The sequence below is a fragment of the Narcine bancroftii genome, chromosome 11 (genome assembly GCF_036971445.1).
Source record: "Narcine bancroftii isolate sNarBan1 chromosome 11, sNarBan1.hap1, whole genome shotgun sequence".
Lineage (NCBI taxonomy): Eukaryota > Metazoa > Chordata > Chondrichthyes > Torpediniformes > Narcinidae > Narcine > Narcine bancroftii.
Window position 1 is genome coordinate 17,548,308 of NC_091479.1, and position 18,451 is coordinate 17,566,758.

The window sequence follows — 18,451 nt, forward strand, 5'->3', positions numbered from 1 at the left end:
CACTCTGACCACCCGCAGATTGGAGGAACAACACCTGCTTTTCCGTCTGGGCACCCTCCAGCCGGATGTCACTAACATCGACTTTTCTAGTTCCTGCTTCCCCTTTCCCGTTCTCCTCCCTCCCTTCACCCAGCCATCCCTCCTCCCCTTGATCGCCGCTGTCCCCTCCCTTCCTTCTCCACCTATCACCTCCTGCCTTGTGACCACCCCTCTCCCTCTACTCTTGTTCGGACTCCCGCCGACATTTTTCTACACCTTGATGACGGGCTCAAGCCCAAAATGTCGGTTCTGTATTTTCACCTTTGCTAATATAAAGGACAATGCTCGATCTGGTAAGTTTCTCCAGCTCTGTGTTTTTATAATAACAGTTGCTTCAGCCCTATTGAGGCACAGTTTTGAAACAAGCATGGGAGAGTTCTCTCCATCCTTCAATCACCCATCTCTCAAATAAGGTTAGTTGGCTATTATAGACAGCAAAGAGCCCACTGCCTGCCTCATTTCCCACACTGCAGTCATGGTATATTTCCAAGAAATGTTCATCTAAAGGTTCACAGTCTCAGGAAACTATGTAAGACTTTTAGGATTGAAATAAGGAGATATCTTTTTCATTCAGAGGACAGTAAACTGAAGGATATAAATTTCTGGGCACAAAGGGAGAGTGCCAGAATATAATTTTGGGTCATATTTGTTCTGAAAGGTGGAGCAGATCAAAGCCTATTCCTGCTGTGCCTTACTGTAATCTTATGCATGATTTTCCAGCAAGGAAAGACCATCTCAATTGGAAATCCACTCATAGGGAACATGTGTTGGTTATTTCAGGGATAAGTTCATCCTAATTAGCATTTCCCTCAGTAATATTCGTACACGGGATGGTATCGATCATTGTGCGTAATAGATATTTCATGTTCAGGTTTATTATCATCTTACTGTACATTATAAATTTGCATATATACAGAGTATTTCCAGTCCAAGGTCCACATAAATAGTCACGTGAATATTTGGGATAATCGTCGCAGTTTACCAGATACTGTTCGTCAGTTTCTCAACCTGCGGGAAGAAGCTCTTCCCCAGCCTGGCAGTCCTGATTTTGATGCTCTCGCACCACCTTCTTGATGGTGGTGGGTCGAAAATATTGCTGTGCATTGGATGGAAAGGGGCTTCTCGGATTCCTTGAGTCCTTTTTAGACAGCGTTAGCAGAAAAATCATGTCTAGAGGAAAGAGAGAACCCGGTGATCCTCTCAGCCGTTTTGATGATCCTCCGCATAGACGTCCGCTCTGATGCTTTGCGGCTACCGTCCCACACAGCTGGACAGGACACTCTCAATTGTCCTCTGAAATGAAAGCCTCAATTTTTCTTTACCAGTCGCAAAATGGATCCATAAAGTGCAATCTATAGCAATAAATCAAGGCAAAAATGCAACTTTGAATTGCCAACCATACACGCATTAGGGTGCAGTGAGTGCACGTCGATGTTTTGCTCTCCGGTCACGCCCGCATCGCTGCCGCAGCCAATCCGACAGGTGCAGCAGAGAGCTCCACTCCTAGGAACTGTTCACAACAGACATATGAAGTATAGTCTCTGCCTGAATGACGAGCCCAGCTTCACACTAGCATGGAGCCGCGTGCAGCACAGCCATCAATCCACAGCAGTTCTACGTTATTTGACTTTTTGGCTGCCAAGGACAATATATTTTATGAGATGGTCTTTATTTCCCAGCAATTCACGTGGCAGCTACAAGCGTCTGCTGCTCTGGGGAATTAACAGGCAGCAATTTAATAAAGAAAATTCACAGAGCCAAAATCAATTTTCACGTCTCCTCTTATCCTATCCAATTAACACCTTTGGTTGGTTTGGACTCCTCCCCCTGCCAGTCTATTCTTTATTCTGTTCTTCCTTCCTGTTCTTTGCTTGTTCCTTGAGGAAGGGCTCAGGCCCGAACACCAGCTGTAGATTTTCGTGTTTCACTTGTTGTGGGGGAGGGGGGATCTTTCTCAGATTCCCTCTTATCCTCTTGCTACATTCCTTAAATCTATAATCTCTAGATTTAGACAGTTTCAATCTCCTTGTTTTTAATTTTAGGCTATAAACATTTATGCCTTCTCAGGATGTGGATGGCGCAAGCAAAGCTAGCATCAAAATCCATATTCATTTGTCCCGATGAAGGTAATAGAGAGTGACTCTGAACAGGTATAATGCAAGTGGGCCCTTCACCAGTCAACATGAGCAGAGATTCAGGCCGTTTGGCCCAACTTTGTCCGAGCTGCCCATTAAATACCCAACTTCAGTTTACCAACAGCTGAAATGTGCCGTTGAAGGACGTTTCAGAATGCTGAAATGACCACGAACATTGATGGGGACTTGTGTGTCTAAGTATGCTCGGCCAAGCTTTGTCTTATCGTGGCTTTGTATGCTTCATGTTGAAATTAAACCCATATTCATTTTCTTCTGTTACAAGATGTTTATACTTGCTGATAGCTAGTTCTATTTCAGCTGTGGGCATTTACAGTAAAAACCCCGGTATCCGGCACTGAAGGGGATCGGTAGATGCCGGATAAGTGTATTTTCAAGTTGCTTGAGACCTACTCTTACAAGGCCCATCTAATACAACTGTATTAAGAATAAACAGTTTAAAAGACAAAAATACTATCCTGTCCTTACACTGAACAATCTCCACTTGCATGAATATTTAAAGCATTTCACTTTATTTTCAGTCACATTCTTTCAAAACATTTAACCGTCATTGTATCTGCAGGTTCCTCCCCCTCCACAGAGCCGCCTGAAAGACGACCAATAACGTTATAGATAATTAACCTCCTCCCCCAAGTTTACAGATAAAGCCTCTGACCGGGGCGACTCTTGCTAAGAAGGGATGAGGAGTCACCCAAATGGCGAGCGGCATCAACCAGCTCTTCATCCTGGGCGACGCCAGTGCTACGAGCAAAGCCCGATCAAGGTGCTCCGCTGGCTGAGTATTTGCTCCCATCTTCACCAAAGATTAAGGGGTCACTTCAGAGCTTCAGTTTAAATTTGTAAATGTAAATATTCTCTGACCTATTATAGTATTTTATTCTTATTTATTTTAATCTTTTTCCTCAGATTTTTTTTTTGCTGGTTGCTTGAATTCCAGATACTAGAGGTTTTATTATATTTGAATTATTTCTAATGTCTTAATTAGAATGCTTATGTTATTTCTTCTTGCAGTTGAAAACGTCAGTGTTACAGTATCATTACCTACCCTGAGAGTCAAGGGTAAGTATCTTATTTGAACATATTTCAATAAAAGCTGACAAAGATCCAAGTCTAAAGTTAGTAAGTTGAATGCTTGGGATGTGAACCCAGCCTGGTCTATATGGTACAAAGTGACCTTGTCAGTTCCTTGCCTGTGTTTCTGAAGTGTGTTTGGTTAATCTTGCTGTCCTGCTGGAGAAGTTTCATTATCAGATGATACAGGCTGCTTCACAACTTCAGTGACCCTGCTTCAACCTTGACCTCCAGTATTCACCCTGTAATAGCATCCCAAAGATAATGCAGAGAGGGAGGTTACCAAATATGCACATGTAATTGTCTCGCGAGACCTCCTTGTTTGCTGTTTATTTTGAACGCATGGAATGTGAAAGGTTGACCATCCTTGCCATAGGTGCTATTATCCGTAGATACGTCCCTGGCTCCTCTAACCCATAAATCTGTCCAAGTGTCATTCGATTGTTTTTGTGGCCACTTCCATTGATTCCTCTGGCAGCTTGTTCCAGATACAGACCCTGTGTGTGGGGGAAAAAAATTAATGCCTCTCGGGTCCTCTCATCTTCAACCTATGGCCTCTAGTTCGAGATTCAGCTACTGTGGGAAAAGACTGTGAGTGGGCAATATCTTGCTATTTTGTAAACCTATAGAAGAAAACACCTCAACCTCTGTCACTCCAAGGAATAAAGACCCAGCCTATTCAACTTCACCTTAAGACGCAACCTCTCTCCAGTCCCAGCAACATCCTCCAGGATTCAAAAACTGTCGGTCTGAATTCTAATCACTGACCATCCAAACGGATAGATAATTCCAAATACCCAGAGTCATCTGCACAAAGAATTGTTTCCTTATCTAAATTGAGTTCTCTTCATACCGCCGACTAAAAAGTATCATTAAACTTGGTGCAGATGGGTAATGTTGGTCATCTATATCAATGATCTGGATGATAATGTGGTAAACTGGATCAGAAAGTTTGCAGTTGACACTAAGATTGGAGGTGTTGTGGTCAGTGAAGGCGGTTTCAAACCTGGCAGAGGGATCTAGACCAGCATCAAAATGGCAGATGGAATTTAATGCAGACAAGTGTGAGATGTGGCATTTGGGAAGGACAAACCAAGGTAGGACATATTAGGTTAATGGTAGGGCACTGAGGAGTTTGGTTAAACAGAGGGATCTGGGAATACAGATAAATAATTCCCTGAATACAGATAAATAATTCCCTGAAAGTGGCATCACAGGTAGATAAAGTTGTAAAGAGAGCATATTGGCCTTCATCAATCAAAGTATTGAGTATAGGAGTTGGGATGTTATGGTAAAGTTGTATAAGACACTGGTGAGACCAAATTTAGAGTACTGTGTTCAATTTTGGTCACCTAACTACGGGAAAGTAATCAATAATATAGAAAGAGTGCAGAGAAGATTTACCTGGATTTGAAGAACCGAGTTACAGGTTAGGATTTTTTATTCCCTGGAGCATAGAAGACTGAGAAGAGATTTGATGGAGGTATTTAAAGTTATGGGGGGGGGGGGGAATATAGACAGAGTAAATATAGGTAGACTTTTTCCACTGAGGGTAGGTGAGATGCAAACAAGAGGACATGGGTTATTGGTGGAAAGGGGAAAGAGAGAACATTAGGGGGAACTTCACACAGAGAGTAGTGAGAGTGTAGAATGAGCTACACCTAATATAGTGAATGCAGGCTCAATTTTCACATTTAAGAAACATTTGGACAGGTTCATGGATGGGAGAGGTATGAAGGGTGATGGACTGGGCAGAATAATAGTTCAGCATAGACGAGAAAGATTGAATAGCCTGTAATACTCTATGGTTCTATGAAGGTGTTGGGGATCTGAACCAACTGGGAAAAATGGAAGAGCTGAAAAGTGCTGCCACGCTAACTTGAAGATTACTCCTGATTCTGTTTGGTGTGCATTATGAGCCAGTAATCCCAGCTGTTTGCACTTCTTCTTTTATTACCAACCATCAAATTCCACTCCTCACCCATCCCATCGAGCCCACAGGCAGGGTAGCTTAGAGATCTATTGAATAAATGCAAGTGCCTGCTGGGCTGTGTTCTGTGGAGCCCCATAGTGGTGCAGCTGCCTTGAAAAATTACTCCTTAAACTTTATTTTCCACTCACGTACCACCTTAAGTAATCCAGGACAAGAATGCTCTTTGGTTCGTATGTGAGTGGGGGAAACGAATGGTTAAAAACCACTGCATTAAGGAGAATTTCTTCACTCAGAGTTGTGGGAGTGTGGATCGAGCTGCCGGCTGAATTGACTTTTTTTATAATTTAAATTTTAAATTATTAAAAAATGTAGACATATAGCCCGGTAACAAAGAGCCCGTGCCACCCAATTGGCCTACAACTCCCCAGTACGTTTCTAAATGGTGGGAGGAAACTGGAGTCCCCGGTGGGGAAATCCCACGCAGACATGGGGAGAATGCACAAACCCCTTACAGACAGCGTGGGATTAGAGCCCCAGACCCGATCGCTGGCACTGTAATGGCGTTGCGCTCACCACTACACCGACCATTCCACCCTGCATGAAGAAGGCCTGTTTATATCCTTAATCTGGCCATGGTGAACTTTTAGTCTTGAAAGGAAATAATTTAATCTTGTGTATTTATGTGGCAGGAAATAATATGTTCTCACGTGGTTTTATTTTCTTTCCAGCGACACATCAGAATGTCAGACTATGCGGTATGTCATTTTCTTTTATATTTGAACTTTGAGTGTAGTGGCCACTTAAATCTGTGTTAAAGGTTCTCATGTCGTCTCCACAACATGAGATTTTCCATCTCAAGGTCAGATTGGTCAGTGAATCTTACCTAAAAGTGTTTATTTTTTTAACTGCTGTTCTGTTGAGCCGATTGTGAAGTAGATTGTTCGATGATTCCAGGAAATGTACAAAACAACTGGAAGAAAAAAGCACTTACATTTTATTCATTCCTGAAAGCTGATGGAAAGCTCTTGTCCTGTGATGAGCCATAAGGCTGTTTGTAATCCAGAATGTTTAATTGTCGTCACAATGCCAGATTTTATGATCTTCTCAGAAATACCTTTCAAGTTTCCTTTGATTGTCACATAGCAATGCATTTAAAAAATGTACTTTTGTCAGCTGCAAGGCAAACAATGAGTTGCCACTGAGCTCGCCCCCTCCACCCCTTACCAAAAGGGTCCCTTCAGAAGCATTGGCTGTCCGTGGATTGGCCTCCAGCGCTCCCGCAGCCGCACAGATTCCTGTTCAATTCGTCGGCCACCTAATGAGGAAGCCTTCAGCGCCTGAGGCCTTTTGCCCTCAGCACCCTCTCGAATCCCGGCTCCGGTACCTGTTCCCCATGTGGGTGCCCATTCCCATCCACAAGTCGCCCGTGGCTCCTTCAGCTGTTGAGCCCTTTGTAGCCTTAGTAAAGATAAAGGATCCTCGGGGTCTTCTGCTTTTCTGCCGAATCTCAAGAAAACAGCACCACTGGGTTAAAAATACCCCACAAATCCAGTGGAGGGGTCCCACTGGTTTGCTGCCAGTGAGCAGCGTTGTTCATGTGTATAATGCCTCAGGTTGGTAAAGCCGCAGGGACCTCTTCCTCAATGCTCTTATCATCACAGTTGCCGTAGAAGTTAGCGCGATGCCTTTACGTTGCCAGAGATTAGGTCTGGACCAGGGTTTGAATCACATGGTGTCTGCAAGGAGTTTGTACATTCTCCCTGTGTCAGTGTGCATTTTTTTTTTTCCGGAGGCTCTGGTTTCTTCCCACCCTTCAAAAATGTAGGTTAACGGGGTATAAATTGAGTGGCACGGACTCGGGGGCCGAATTGGCCTGATACCGTGCTGTACGTCTGATTTTTTTTTTAATTGCAATTTCACTGAATTGCTATCGGTTTGAGAAGTGAAAGATGAGGGCCCGGTGACCATGGTCATTGGTTGGATCTCATTTCTGAGTCTGTAATCATTCCGATGTTCTTGGTTGAAACTCATTGTGAAACAGAGAAGGTGTTGAGCTTTCAAAGCTACCAGATTTTCAATTAGACTTTAAACAGAGTCCTCTTCTCACTTCCGGCTGGACTTGAAAGATCCCCTTTTGAGCCGAGTGCTGAAATAAAATTTTCTTGAAATTAAAAAAAAACTGGTCGGGATCTGGGAATACAGATTCATAATTCCCTGACAGTGGCGTCACAGGTAGACAAGACCTTTCAGCACGTTGGCCTTCATAAATCAAAGTGTTGAGAGCATAGGAGTTGGGAAGTTGTGTAAGTCATTGGTGGGACCAGATTTGGAGTATAGTTTGCAGTTTTGGTCACCTAACTACAGGAAAGATATCAATAAGATTGAAAAAGTGCAGAGAAGATTTACCTGGATGTTGCCTGGACTTGAAGAAGGCGAAACAGGTTAAGACTTTTAGAAGAGATTTGATAGAGGGGTGCAAAATTATGATGGGTATACATGGAGTAAAATATATCAATACAATATAAACTGTTTGATTAAAATGTGGGAACCTTGGAAGAAATGATATAAGTTAAGTGTAATGTATCATTTTGAATTCTAACATCTATCCATGTGTACAGTCCAACTCTGATTGGTCAAAATCCACATTTATCTGAATTTTTTTTTAAATTCCAGATAAATGAGGGTATCTGAAACAAATCAGAAATCCAAATTTTTTCGGAGCCAAACTGACCGGGGGCGTCGGGCTGCTGGCAGCAGCACGGACCTCTCGTCCCTGGGTGGAGCGAGGCCTCGGTGGGAAGGTGTCGGTGATTGGCACCAGCCAGCATTTTAGAGATTTAAACATTATTTTAGTGCTTTGAAAGCTTTCCCTTCCCTTGTTGTTGCCACTGGACTGTTTTTAAAAAAATGACCGGTTCTCTGAAAAACCATTTATCCGACATAGGTCTGGTTCCGACCATTTCGGATAATCAGAGTTGTACTGTACTCGTGTTTTTGGATGTGAAATTTCAATGTCAACAAAAATATTGAGAAGACAGGTATACATGGAGTAAATGCAGGCAGCCTTTTTCCAGTGAGATTAGGAGAGATAAAGACTAGAGGATGGGTTAAGCGGGAAAAAAATTAAAGAGAATATTACGCAGAGAGTGTAGAGTGAGCTGCCAGCTGAATTGCTAAATGCAGGCTCAATTTTGACATTTAGGAAAAGCTTGGACAGGCACGAGGATGGGAGGGTATGGAGGGCCATGGTTCGGGTGCAGGTCAGTGGGGATAGTAATTTCTGTTTTATGGTTGTATATACATCCTTCACCCAGATTCACAAACAAGATTATATTGTCTTCTCATGACTTACAAGGAGGTAATTCTGTCCATGGCAGTTCTCAGAACCCTCATCAACCCTCTTCCCCCACATATTTCACTGTACCCAACTCTCTCTCTCATATGCCCATTAATGCCCCCCTAATTCCAAGCAGGAATTTTCATCAGCTTAAGCAATCTAACAGCTAACACGCTCTTTGGGAGACGGGAAAAAGCCTTAGTACCTGGGAAAACCCACAGGGTGACAGAAAAAAAAACCTGCAAACTCCACACCAACAGCGGCCACGGTGAGGGTCGGACCAGGGTTGCGAAAGCTGAAGCAGCAGCGTTAGTTGGTGCACAGAGTCGCCACTCTGATCATGTAATTAAAGCGCACATTCCAAATTTTATTCAAGGTTATTTGTGTACGTTTTGTTTTGACCATGTAGAAATTACAGCACTTTTAATAGATAGTCCCCTCATTTCAGGACACCAACATGTATGGGACATGTGGCTTTGCAGGTATGTTTAATTGCTTCACTGGTGCAGGTATAAGAGAGTCGGGCTTGCTTCGAAGTTTTTGATCACCTCTGGAGTCTGTAGTTGCCATTTTTTAGCATGAGGGCCAGGGTTGTGCCATGAACGTCAAAGATGCCACCATGAGGTTGAAAAACAAGAATAGCACAGTAAGAGACATCGCCCAGACCTTAGGATGACCAAAATCAACAGTTTGGAACATCATTAAAAACAAGAATGTACTTACTGGTGAGCTCAGTAATCGCGAAGGGACTGGTAGGCCAAAACCTCCACTGTTGATGACAGAAGAATTCAGAATCAGAATTTAATATCATGAAGAAGTCATGAAATCTGGTGTTTTGTGGCAGCGTCACAGGGCAAACATTCATATTATAACCATCTTACAACATGACTTTTTTTAAAAGTGCACAAAGAGTAAGGCAGTGTCTTTGGTTCATTGATCGTTCAGGAAACTGCTGGCAGCGGGGAAGAAGCCGCCCTTGTGCAACTGAGTGCTCGTCTTTAGGCTCCTGTACCTTTTTTTTCCGATGGTAGCAGTGAAGAGGGCATGGCCTGGGTGGTGGAGGGGTCTTTGAGGATAGAGACTGTTTTTTTTAAGACACCGCCTCTTGTAGACGTCCTCAATGGAGTGGAGTCTGGTGCCTATGCAGGCCAAGGTAACAATCCTCTGGAGTTTATTCTTGACCTGAGGGTTGGCGCCTCAGTACCAGGCAGCGAAGCAGCCAACCAGAATGGTCTCCACAGTACACCTGTAGACATTTACGAGAGTTTTCGGTGACATATCGAATCTCCTCAGACAAGTCACAATGTGATTGCATCAACATGGAAGGCTCCAGGTCAGATCCTCGGAGATGTTGACACCCAGGAATTTGAAATTCTCATCATAATGAAGAAACATCCCCAAATGTATGTCCTACAGATCAGATGCAAGATGCAAACTATGGTTCAGGTGGTATTCTTTGGATCATGGGCAGTTTGTTTATACTTCCATATCTAGCTTTTGCCATCACTCTTGGCAAGAGCAAAGTGTGGAGGCATAGACAAACTGTTAATCTTGGACTCATCTGTCCACAAGACCTTTTTCAGAATTCTGCAGGCTCTTTTAAATACTTCTTGGCAAACTGTAATCTGGCCATCCTTTCTGTGGCAAACTAATGGTTTGCATCTTGCAATATAGCCTCTGTATTTCCGTTCACGAAGTCTTCTGAGGACAGCAGTCCATGGCACATCCACACCTGCCTCCTGAAGAGTGTTTCTGATCTGTCGGACATACATTTGGGGATTTTTCTTCATTATGATGAGAATTCTTCTGTCATCAACAGTGAAGGGCTTCCCTGGAATACCAGTCCCTTTACAGTTACTGAGCTCAACGGTACACACTTTCTTTTTAATGATGTTCCAAACTGTTGATTTTGGTCATCTTAACGTTTGGGTGACGTCTCTTACTGTTTTGTTCTTGTTTTAAGCCTCATAATGGCTTCTTTGACTTTCATTTAGCACAATTCTGGCTCTCATGTTGAAAAATGGCAACGACAGACTCCATAGGTTATCAAAAGCTTCAAAGCAAGCCTAGATCTCTTATACCTGCACCAATGAAGCAATTAAGCCTTCCTGAGTTCTCACAAACACCTGTGAAGCCAAATGTCCCAAACATTATGGTGCCCTGAGGGGGCTATGTATAATAGGTTCTGTAATTTCTACATGGTCAAAATGTACACAAATAACCTTGAATAAAATCTGGAATGTGTACTTTAATTACTGGTGGATTGTTTGGTTATAAATTTAAAATTGTGGAGCACAGGGACAAATAAAGGAAAAAACATGTCTTTGTCCCAAACATTGTGGAGAGTCTGATCAACCATTCAATTAAAAATCTTGTGTGCCTGTTAATCTTGTAACCATTTGCTAATCAAATATCTACTTTTGCTTTAAAAATATTCAGTGATTATGCTTCCATTGCCCTTTGTGAACGAGGCATGCTATGCTACAGATACCGGTTGTTAATAGGCATTATTGCAATCATGAATTAGCATATTTTCTCACACTGCATAAATTAAAGTTCGTTTTCACTTTGTTGATTAAAAGAAATGAGTCATGGCTAAAAGAGATAATCATTCATCAGTAGAAAGAATAAAAGACAAGCATTTTAACAGAGTGAAAGGTTGATAAGATGGATAAAGTACCAATGACGTACATCATGTCTGCTGCGATGCAAGAGCCTGGCCTTCTGTCACAACCTTTCACAACTAATGGCTTTTGGGAAACTTGTGGCAACATCAAAGCCACCGATTGCCAGAAAGAAAGAATGTAAATGTAGGCTTAGCAGGATACTGAGAGAAAAGGGAACCAAGTAGCAACTGCAAGTCATACGAAGAGCTCAGGGCCAAAACGTTGCTTCTGTACCTTTGCCATAAAGAACGCCGCAGGACCTGCTGAGTTTCTCCCGCGCTTTTGTGTACTTTATGTTTTCCCCGACAGGAATTTGCTCGTTCTGCTTATTCCTTGAAGAAGGGCTCAGGCCCGAAACGTCGGCAATACATCTTTACAAATTTCTGCTCCGCTGGCTGTGTAAAAGTGTCCTGATGGAATTTATTTGCTAAATTCCATCCCATAACTTTTCCACCAAGGTACATTTTTTATGGTGTGGCCGCAGTGTAAATTGACCGCAGGCACTCCTTGAGAAACTGGGGCTAATGAATAGGATGTTCACCCTCCGACAAACCCCGCAACACAGGAATGCAGTGTAAAAGTGCTTCCTGTATAAATGACCAGTCTGGAGGTAAAGTATGCAAATTTTTTTTTACTGAATTTTTTCCTTTATTGCTGAGTAAAAATCTTTCTTTTTGTTTCCCGAAGGACCGGTTGAGTTCCACCAGCATTTTAGCGTGCTTTTACTACAATCGCAGCATCTGCAGACTTTTGTGTTTCAATCAGTGGCAATAGATAAGGGTTCCAAGCATTTTTGTTTGAATTGCTGCTTCCAAGGTTGGAGCAGAAGATCATGCGCTAAACCTGCTGTTGGGACTTAAGTGCGAGAAGCACTTAGAAACTTCTTGGAAATTGGTATACTCATGCAAAATTCACGAGGCCTAATATTTTAGCAAAAGGTCCTTCCTGCATTGCAAGCCAAAGGGGTTGAAATGAGGTGCTGCAGATTATTCAAGGCACATACACTTTCATTGTTACCGATTGTCTTTAACGAATCCTTCGCTGTTGAAGTCCTTGAGCTCCTCCACGCCTCTATGTGTCTGAGTTTGAATCAAAATCAGAATTTATTGCCATGAACAAGTCCCGAAATTTGTTTTGTGGCAGCGTCACGTTACAAACATTCAAATAAACCACCTTACAAAAATAAATTAAAAATAGTACTGAAAAGTCAAAGTGAGGTGGTGTCTGTGGTTCGTTGATCATTCAGGAATCTTATGGCAGCGGGGAAGAAGCTGTCCTTGTGCCACTGGGTGCTCGTCTTTAGGCTCCTGTACCCTTTTCCCGATGGTGGCGGAGTGAAGAGGGCATGGCCTGGGTGGCGGGGGTCTTTAAGGTCTCCCAGATCTTCTCCCATCTCCACCTGCAATCGGTCCACAGTGCATTCCTTCTGCACTCTACACCCTGCTTGGTGAAAGTTCACACGATGCCAATCTCCACCTTAGACCTTCTCTCCCTCAGTGCGTAAATCCACAATATAGATGCTGTTCTCTATCCCTGAAATAAACGGTATGTCACAGCGTGGTGGAAGAACGGGGCTTGCCAGCTGACAAGAAAATGTTCCAGTTTCCTCTCATCTTCCAAAGATGGGCAGGGTTAGTAGTTCAGATGGTTACATTGGTGCGATTGGGCAGAATGGGCTCGCAGGCCGGAAAGACCTGTTACTTTGCTACATCTCTAAATTAAATAATAAAATGAAAGAGTTAAAACACAATGCTGGGGAAACTCCACAGGTCAAACACTATACCTTATGTAGTAAAAGATAATGATACATAACCATTGTTTTGGGCTTGACCCCTTCATCAAGGTTTGACAAGGAATTACAACCATTTCCCTTTATAATCGCTTGCAGAACATATAGGTGTTGTTGTTTTTGACTCGTTAAACAATGAAAAGAGCACTGAGATTTTCACTATTTATTCAAAGTCTTGAAACAGTAAACTATACTTAAAACAATTAATAAACGGACAAGAAACTATTAATATAGTCAAAAGTAAATGGTCAAAAAAATGATCTGAATGATCACATTCTTGATTCTAACAGCACACAACTAAAACTTTGATCATGTTTATACACGCAGAAAAGGACCCTGGCTACAGGCCATGATCCCAGAAACACTCAAAAGAATGTCAATTTTAGATATCATATAAATGAAATTTCATCAATGAAATTTGAAGATACACGGTGACCTTTAATGTCTTATTTTCATATAATCTCAATGTTTCTAATGTGATTTAGATGCACTCACTCTTCCAGATGAGATACAGTTTAACCTTTTTTTTATTTACGGTAGGAACCAAAAAAACTACAAAATATATGTAACCCTCAGGATAAGCTGCTCAGATGTTTTTTGTTAGCTGCTTTTATTTATTAGAGTAGGATAGGTGGGGTTTTTAAAATAAAATACTTTAGTTTCTTTTCATTTTTCACACACACACACACACACACACACACACACACACACACACACACACACACACACACACACAGAGTGAGATTGTATTTTCAGTTTCATTCCCTTTTCTTCATTGTTGTATTTCTTATAAAAACCAATAAAAAAGATTGAAAAAGAACGTCAACAATCTTCTGCAGACTGCTAGAATCTGGCAAAGTATGTTTGCAAGTTATTTGAACCCTTACACAAGGTATACCTTCATCAAAGGTTGAGAAAATGTGGGCAAGTGCAGGCATGGTGATGTATCTTTATATGTTGTCATGCTTTGATGAGGGGCTCAAGCCCGAAACATTGGTGATGTATCTTTATCTGTGCTCTATAAAAGACACAGTGTGACCTGCTGAGTTTCTCCAGTGTTGTGTTTTTACTTCAACCACGGTGTCTGCAGAATTTTGTGTTTTACCACCTTAAAATGAAAGAGCCCTGCTTTCTCCATCAGCCCGTGATTTGCTCTGCCTGGTACAGTTTGCAGAATGATCTTCTCCTTCTATTCCAGCATCTGACAAGGTGGCATTACTCATTGGGAATATGAATTACCTGAACCATCCCAAACTGGTAGCTACCATGATGGACGTTTTTGAACTCTCGAATTTGCTACAGCAGTTGAACTTTCGCGTGGTTTCCCTGTTGGACTTGACCAAGGAGGAGCTGAGAAGTGCAGTCAAGCAATTCCTTCAACTTCTAGACACTGGTGTCTATGGTGAGTGGTCACCAGGGGAACGGTCTGTTCAGTTGCTGTGATGATCCATGTTTTAAATGTTTTTGTCTCAAGCACAGAATGGTTGGAGTTTACCATAACTATTTTTTGCTGCTCGTTCCACTTCTGATCACATCTACGTCATATTCCTGTGCTGTATAGACCTGTTTTAATTGCTGGGTATCACAATACTTTGGGGAGAAGGTGCAAGGCCTTAAAACTCCACTCTTGCTTACGTTTAAGAGTTAGTATCTATTTCCCAATGGGAGCAGCTGAACGATGCTGTGTGCAGGGTGGAAGGGGTCCTCTTAAAACGCTGATCCCAGTAGATCTCATTGATAGTTGGGAGGGAAACTCCAGTGATCCTCTCTGCCACTGTTTATGGTTTGTGGATACATCTCATCCTTTCAATGTTACTGCCAATCATGCCTGTATTTTGTGCTCAAGGCTTTGAAGAGGGACTTGAACTCGGAAGTGAAAAGATTTTCAAACTAAGCTGATGGTCACAATAATTATATTGAGAAACAGTCATCAAATTCTTGAAGAAGCCTCATTGCTACTTCTCCAGCAAAAGATTGAAGATGAATCGATGGTTAATTCTTTTTATATACAGCACAGTCCACGAAAATACAGGCTAATATAGAGGGGCGAGAGCATATTTGGCAGCGAGATTGAAAGGATGGGATCATTGTTTAAAGAGGGTACACAAAATCATTGAGGAACCTGTGCCACCCAACTGACCTGCAACCCCCGGCACATTTTAATGGTGCAAGGAAACCAGAGCCCCCGTAGGAAACCCACGTAGACATGGGAAGAATGTCCTTGCAGACAGTGCCAGATATGAACATGGGTCGCTGGTGCTGTAACAGCATTGGGCTAACTGCTACACTAACCGTGCCACCTTTATTCTGTTCAGCCTTGATCCTAGCTGTAAGCAGGAACTAATCTACGATCTAAGAAACAGAAACACTGTAGTTTTGTAGCCTTTTCCATGACTTCAGTCTACCGTATTTTGTCCTTGTTCAGCCATACTTAAAGGCACAATCTGCTGGGTGAAAGGGTTGACGATAAGCAGCCGTTGACCACGCTTCTATGAGATGACCACATGCCTCTCTATGTATAGTAATGTACCCAATGGAAAATGAGAAAAACAGATGGAGGGGCTTAGATGGAGAGGTTGCGATGACTCTCCAAGAAGTCTGTGGACTGAGTCATAACTTAAAATTATAATAGTGTATTTATGTTAATCTATAGATTAGAAAAGGATGTTTGTCCATGGGCTTTCAATGGTAGGTTTGAGGTTGATTGTTGAGAAGAATTAATGTTAAGGAAAGAAATGTGTAATAGAACCTAGAAACTACAGCACAGTACAGGCCCTTCAGCCCTCGATGTTTTGCTGATCCATATATTCCTTAAAAGAAGTACTAAACCCTCTCTACCCTGTAACCCAATATTTTTCTTTCATCCATGTGCCTGTCTAAGAGTCTCTTAAATGCCCCTATTGTTCCAGCCTCCTCAAGGAATTCCAGGCACCCACCACTCTGTGTTAAAAAACTTACTCCTTTTACATCAATTATATTTAACTCCTCAAAAATGTTTTAAAAAAAGTAAAACTCAACATTATCAGTTTTAGATGTGATCAGGAAGTCGGTTCGTTTTTGCATTCTGCTTGGGTGTGTCCTAGAGTAAAACCTTTTTGGTTAAAAACTCCCACAGGATCCGATGTTATTTTTGTTGGGCAATATTAAAGAGGTTAGACCTAAACTAAGGTTAACTGTGCATCATATTGAATTTTTACAATTAGCTTTAGCTGTTTCTAGGAAGTGCTTAGCCATTACTTGGAAATCAAATATGGATTTAGGGATGGGGAGGTGGCGTGCTAAATTGTGTTCTTGTCTTCCATTTGAGAAAATAACATAATTTACATAATAAGTATCATTTTTTTAAAACAATATGGAGCCCATATTTACAATTTGTTGGTTTGAAAATTTGAAAGACTCTCTGAAAGCCCTTTCTGTTGGTAACCCATTATTATTTGAATTGAGACATTCTCCCAGCTCTTTTTATTTTCTTTCTTTTCTTTTATACTTTAGGGGAGGGTTGGTGGGTGGGGGGGGGGGCAGGAAGAGAAGGGGTGGGAGGGATGATCCCCACATTTGTACTTTTTTTAGTTTTATTGAACATGTATACATGGATGTGGTTTTTAAAATTCTTAAATTAAAAAAAAAACTTTCCCTGATCTCTCCCCCTAAACTTCTCTCCCTTCACTTTGTACATGAAGTGAACATGAGGGGGTGGGATGAGAGAATTGGACAAGGGCAGTATGGTTAGTGTAGCGGTTAGCTCAACGCTGTTACAGCGCCAACAACCTGGGTTTGAATCCAGTGCTGTCTATGAGTAGTTTGTATGTTCTCCATGGTTTCCCTCCGGGTGATCCATTTTCCTTCCACCCTTCAAATATAACATACGGGGAATATAGGTTAATTGTTGTATTTGGTGGGGGGGCTTGGGCTCGTGGGCCGGAAAGGCCTGTTACCGTTATTTATGTCTAAATGTATACATGTACAGTGGCAAACAAGAATGTTTGCAGATGCTGGGGTGTAGTACAGTACACAAAGGAGCTAGAGAAACTCAATGGGTCACACAGCATCCAAAAGAAGTGAAAGGGAGGTGACATTTCGGGCCCGACCCCTTCCTCAGGAGTGCTGAAAATCAGGCAGACATCTTTGCATCCCCTTTTTTTTTTAACTAAAAACTGACAAGTTGCTGTGTTGGGTACTAGGTATCCCAAAGCACTTCACACCCATTAAATTCCTTCCAAAGCATTGCTGATATTGTAAACAGAGATTGCGTCAGCTATTTTACACATAACATGATTCCACACCAGGACAACAGCAAGTACGAAACATCTACGAAGTTTCGTAGAATAATTCAGTGCTTTAAGGATGCCTCAGAAATGAACAAATATAGTTTCCAATGGTGTTAAGGTCTGATTAAGTTTCATTCATACATAGAATGTCGATGTTGTTGGCAGAAGCATCATTTGCTGCCCACTCCTTGAACTCTGTGGCTTACCAGATCATTTTGGAGGGAGGTAAAGATTCACCCGTATTAATGCTCTTAATGCAGATCAAGTTGTCAAGTGTACACTGGCCCACATGTTTCTTTCTTGTTGACTTCCCTCCACCACAGAACATGCACAGCCCTTGACCTTTCTCCCCACCATTTCATCCCTGCAAAGGGTGGTCACAATGGCACAAACACCCATTCTCCCATGGGCAGCGAGATTGCCCAACGACCAAAGGAACTGCTCACACTAACCATCTGAGGCTCTCATATTCGAGAAACAATATTTATGTATTTATTTGTATTGATGAAATGCTTGTCCTGTATGTGTATTGTTATATGTGAATCTGAGTGAGTGTTTTGCACCAAGGACTGGAGAACACTGTTTCATCGGGTTGTACTTGATGACAATAAGCTTGACGTGACAAACTATTCTTCAGCCAGCTTGGTCAGTTTTAACCATATAACCATTTACGGAGCGGAAACAGGCCATGTTGGCCTTTCGAGCCCGCACCGGTTCACTGATTTTGTGCGCCCTCTTCAAGCATTGGTCCCGGTAGATCTTCATTCAATAACGATGATATCCACAAATTTTTTTTCTTCCTCAGATATATTTTGGATAAAACTGGACAAAAGACAAGCAAAAAGAATAAAGTGGCCAAATTTATGGTTAAATCAATGCAGGAAATGAAACTTATGGATATATGGAGGAGGCAGCACCCAAAAGAGAAGGAATATTCATATTACTCAAGTAGGCATAAAACATACTCAAGGATTGATATGTTTTTGTTGTCGGCCCATATTCAAGGGAGAGTTAGATTCTCCTTCCTCCTGCTGTGATGGAGGCTGGGAAGGCCGGCTGCAATAAATCTGCCCCCCCACAATTGCAGCTTTGTGTAAAATAGGGGAGGCCAACTTATTAATTTTTAATTTAGACATACAGCACGGTAACAGGTCATTTCATCCCACAAGTCCATGCCGCTCAATTAACCTACACC

General features: G+C 42.0%; 1 protein-coding gene across 2 annotated transcripts in view; it reads left to right on the forward strand.

Moving 5' to 3' along the window:
- The window catches only part of malt3 (MALT paracaspase 3), a 135,453-nt gene that overhangs the window by 65,987 nt on the left and 51,015 nt on the right, over positions 1 to 18,451 (forward strand). For both annotated transcript variants that reach the window (XM_069902737.1, XM_069902738.1), the window contains 3 exons: positions 3,204 to 3,251; positions 5,925 to 5,951; positions 14,187 to 14,390. In XM_069902737.1, the coding sequence (XP_069758838.1) occupies positions 3,204 to 3,251; positions 5,925 to 5,951; positions 14,187 to 14,390 (279 nt within the window). The remainder of the gene's footprint in view (positions 1 to 3,203; positions 3,252 to 5,924; positions 5,952 to 14,186; positions 14,391 to 18,451) is intronic.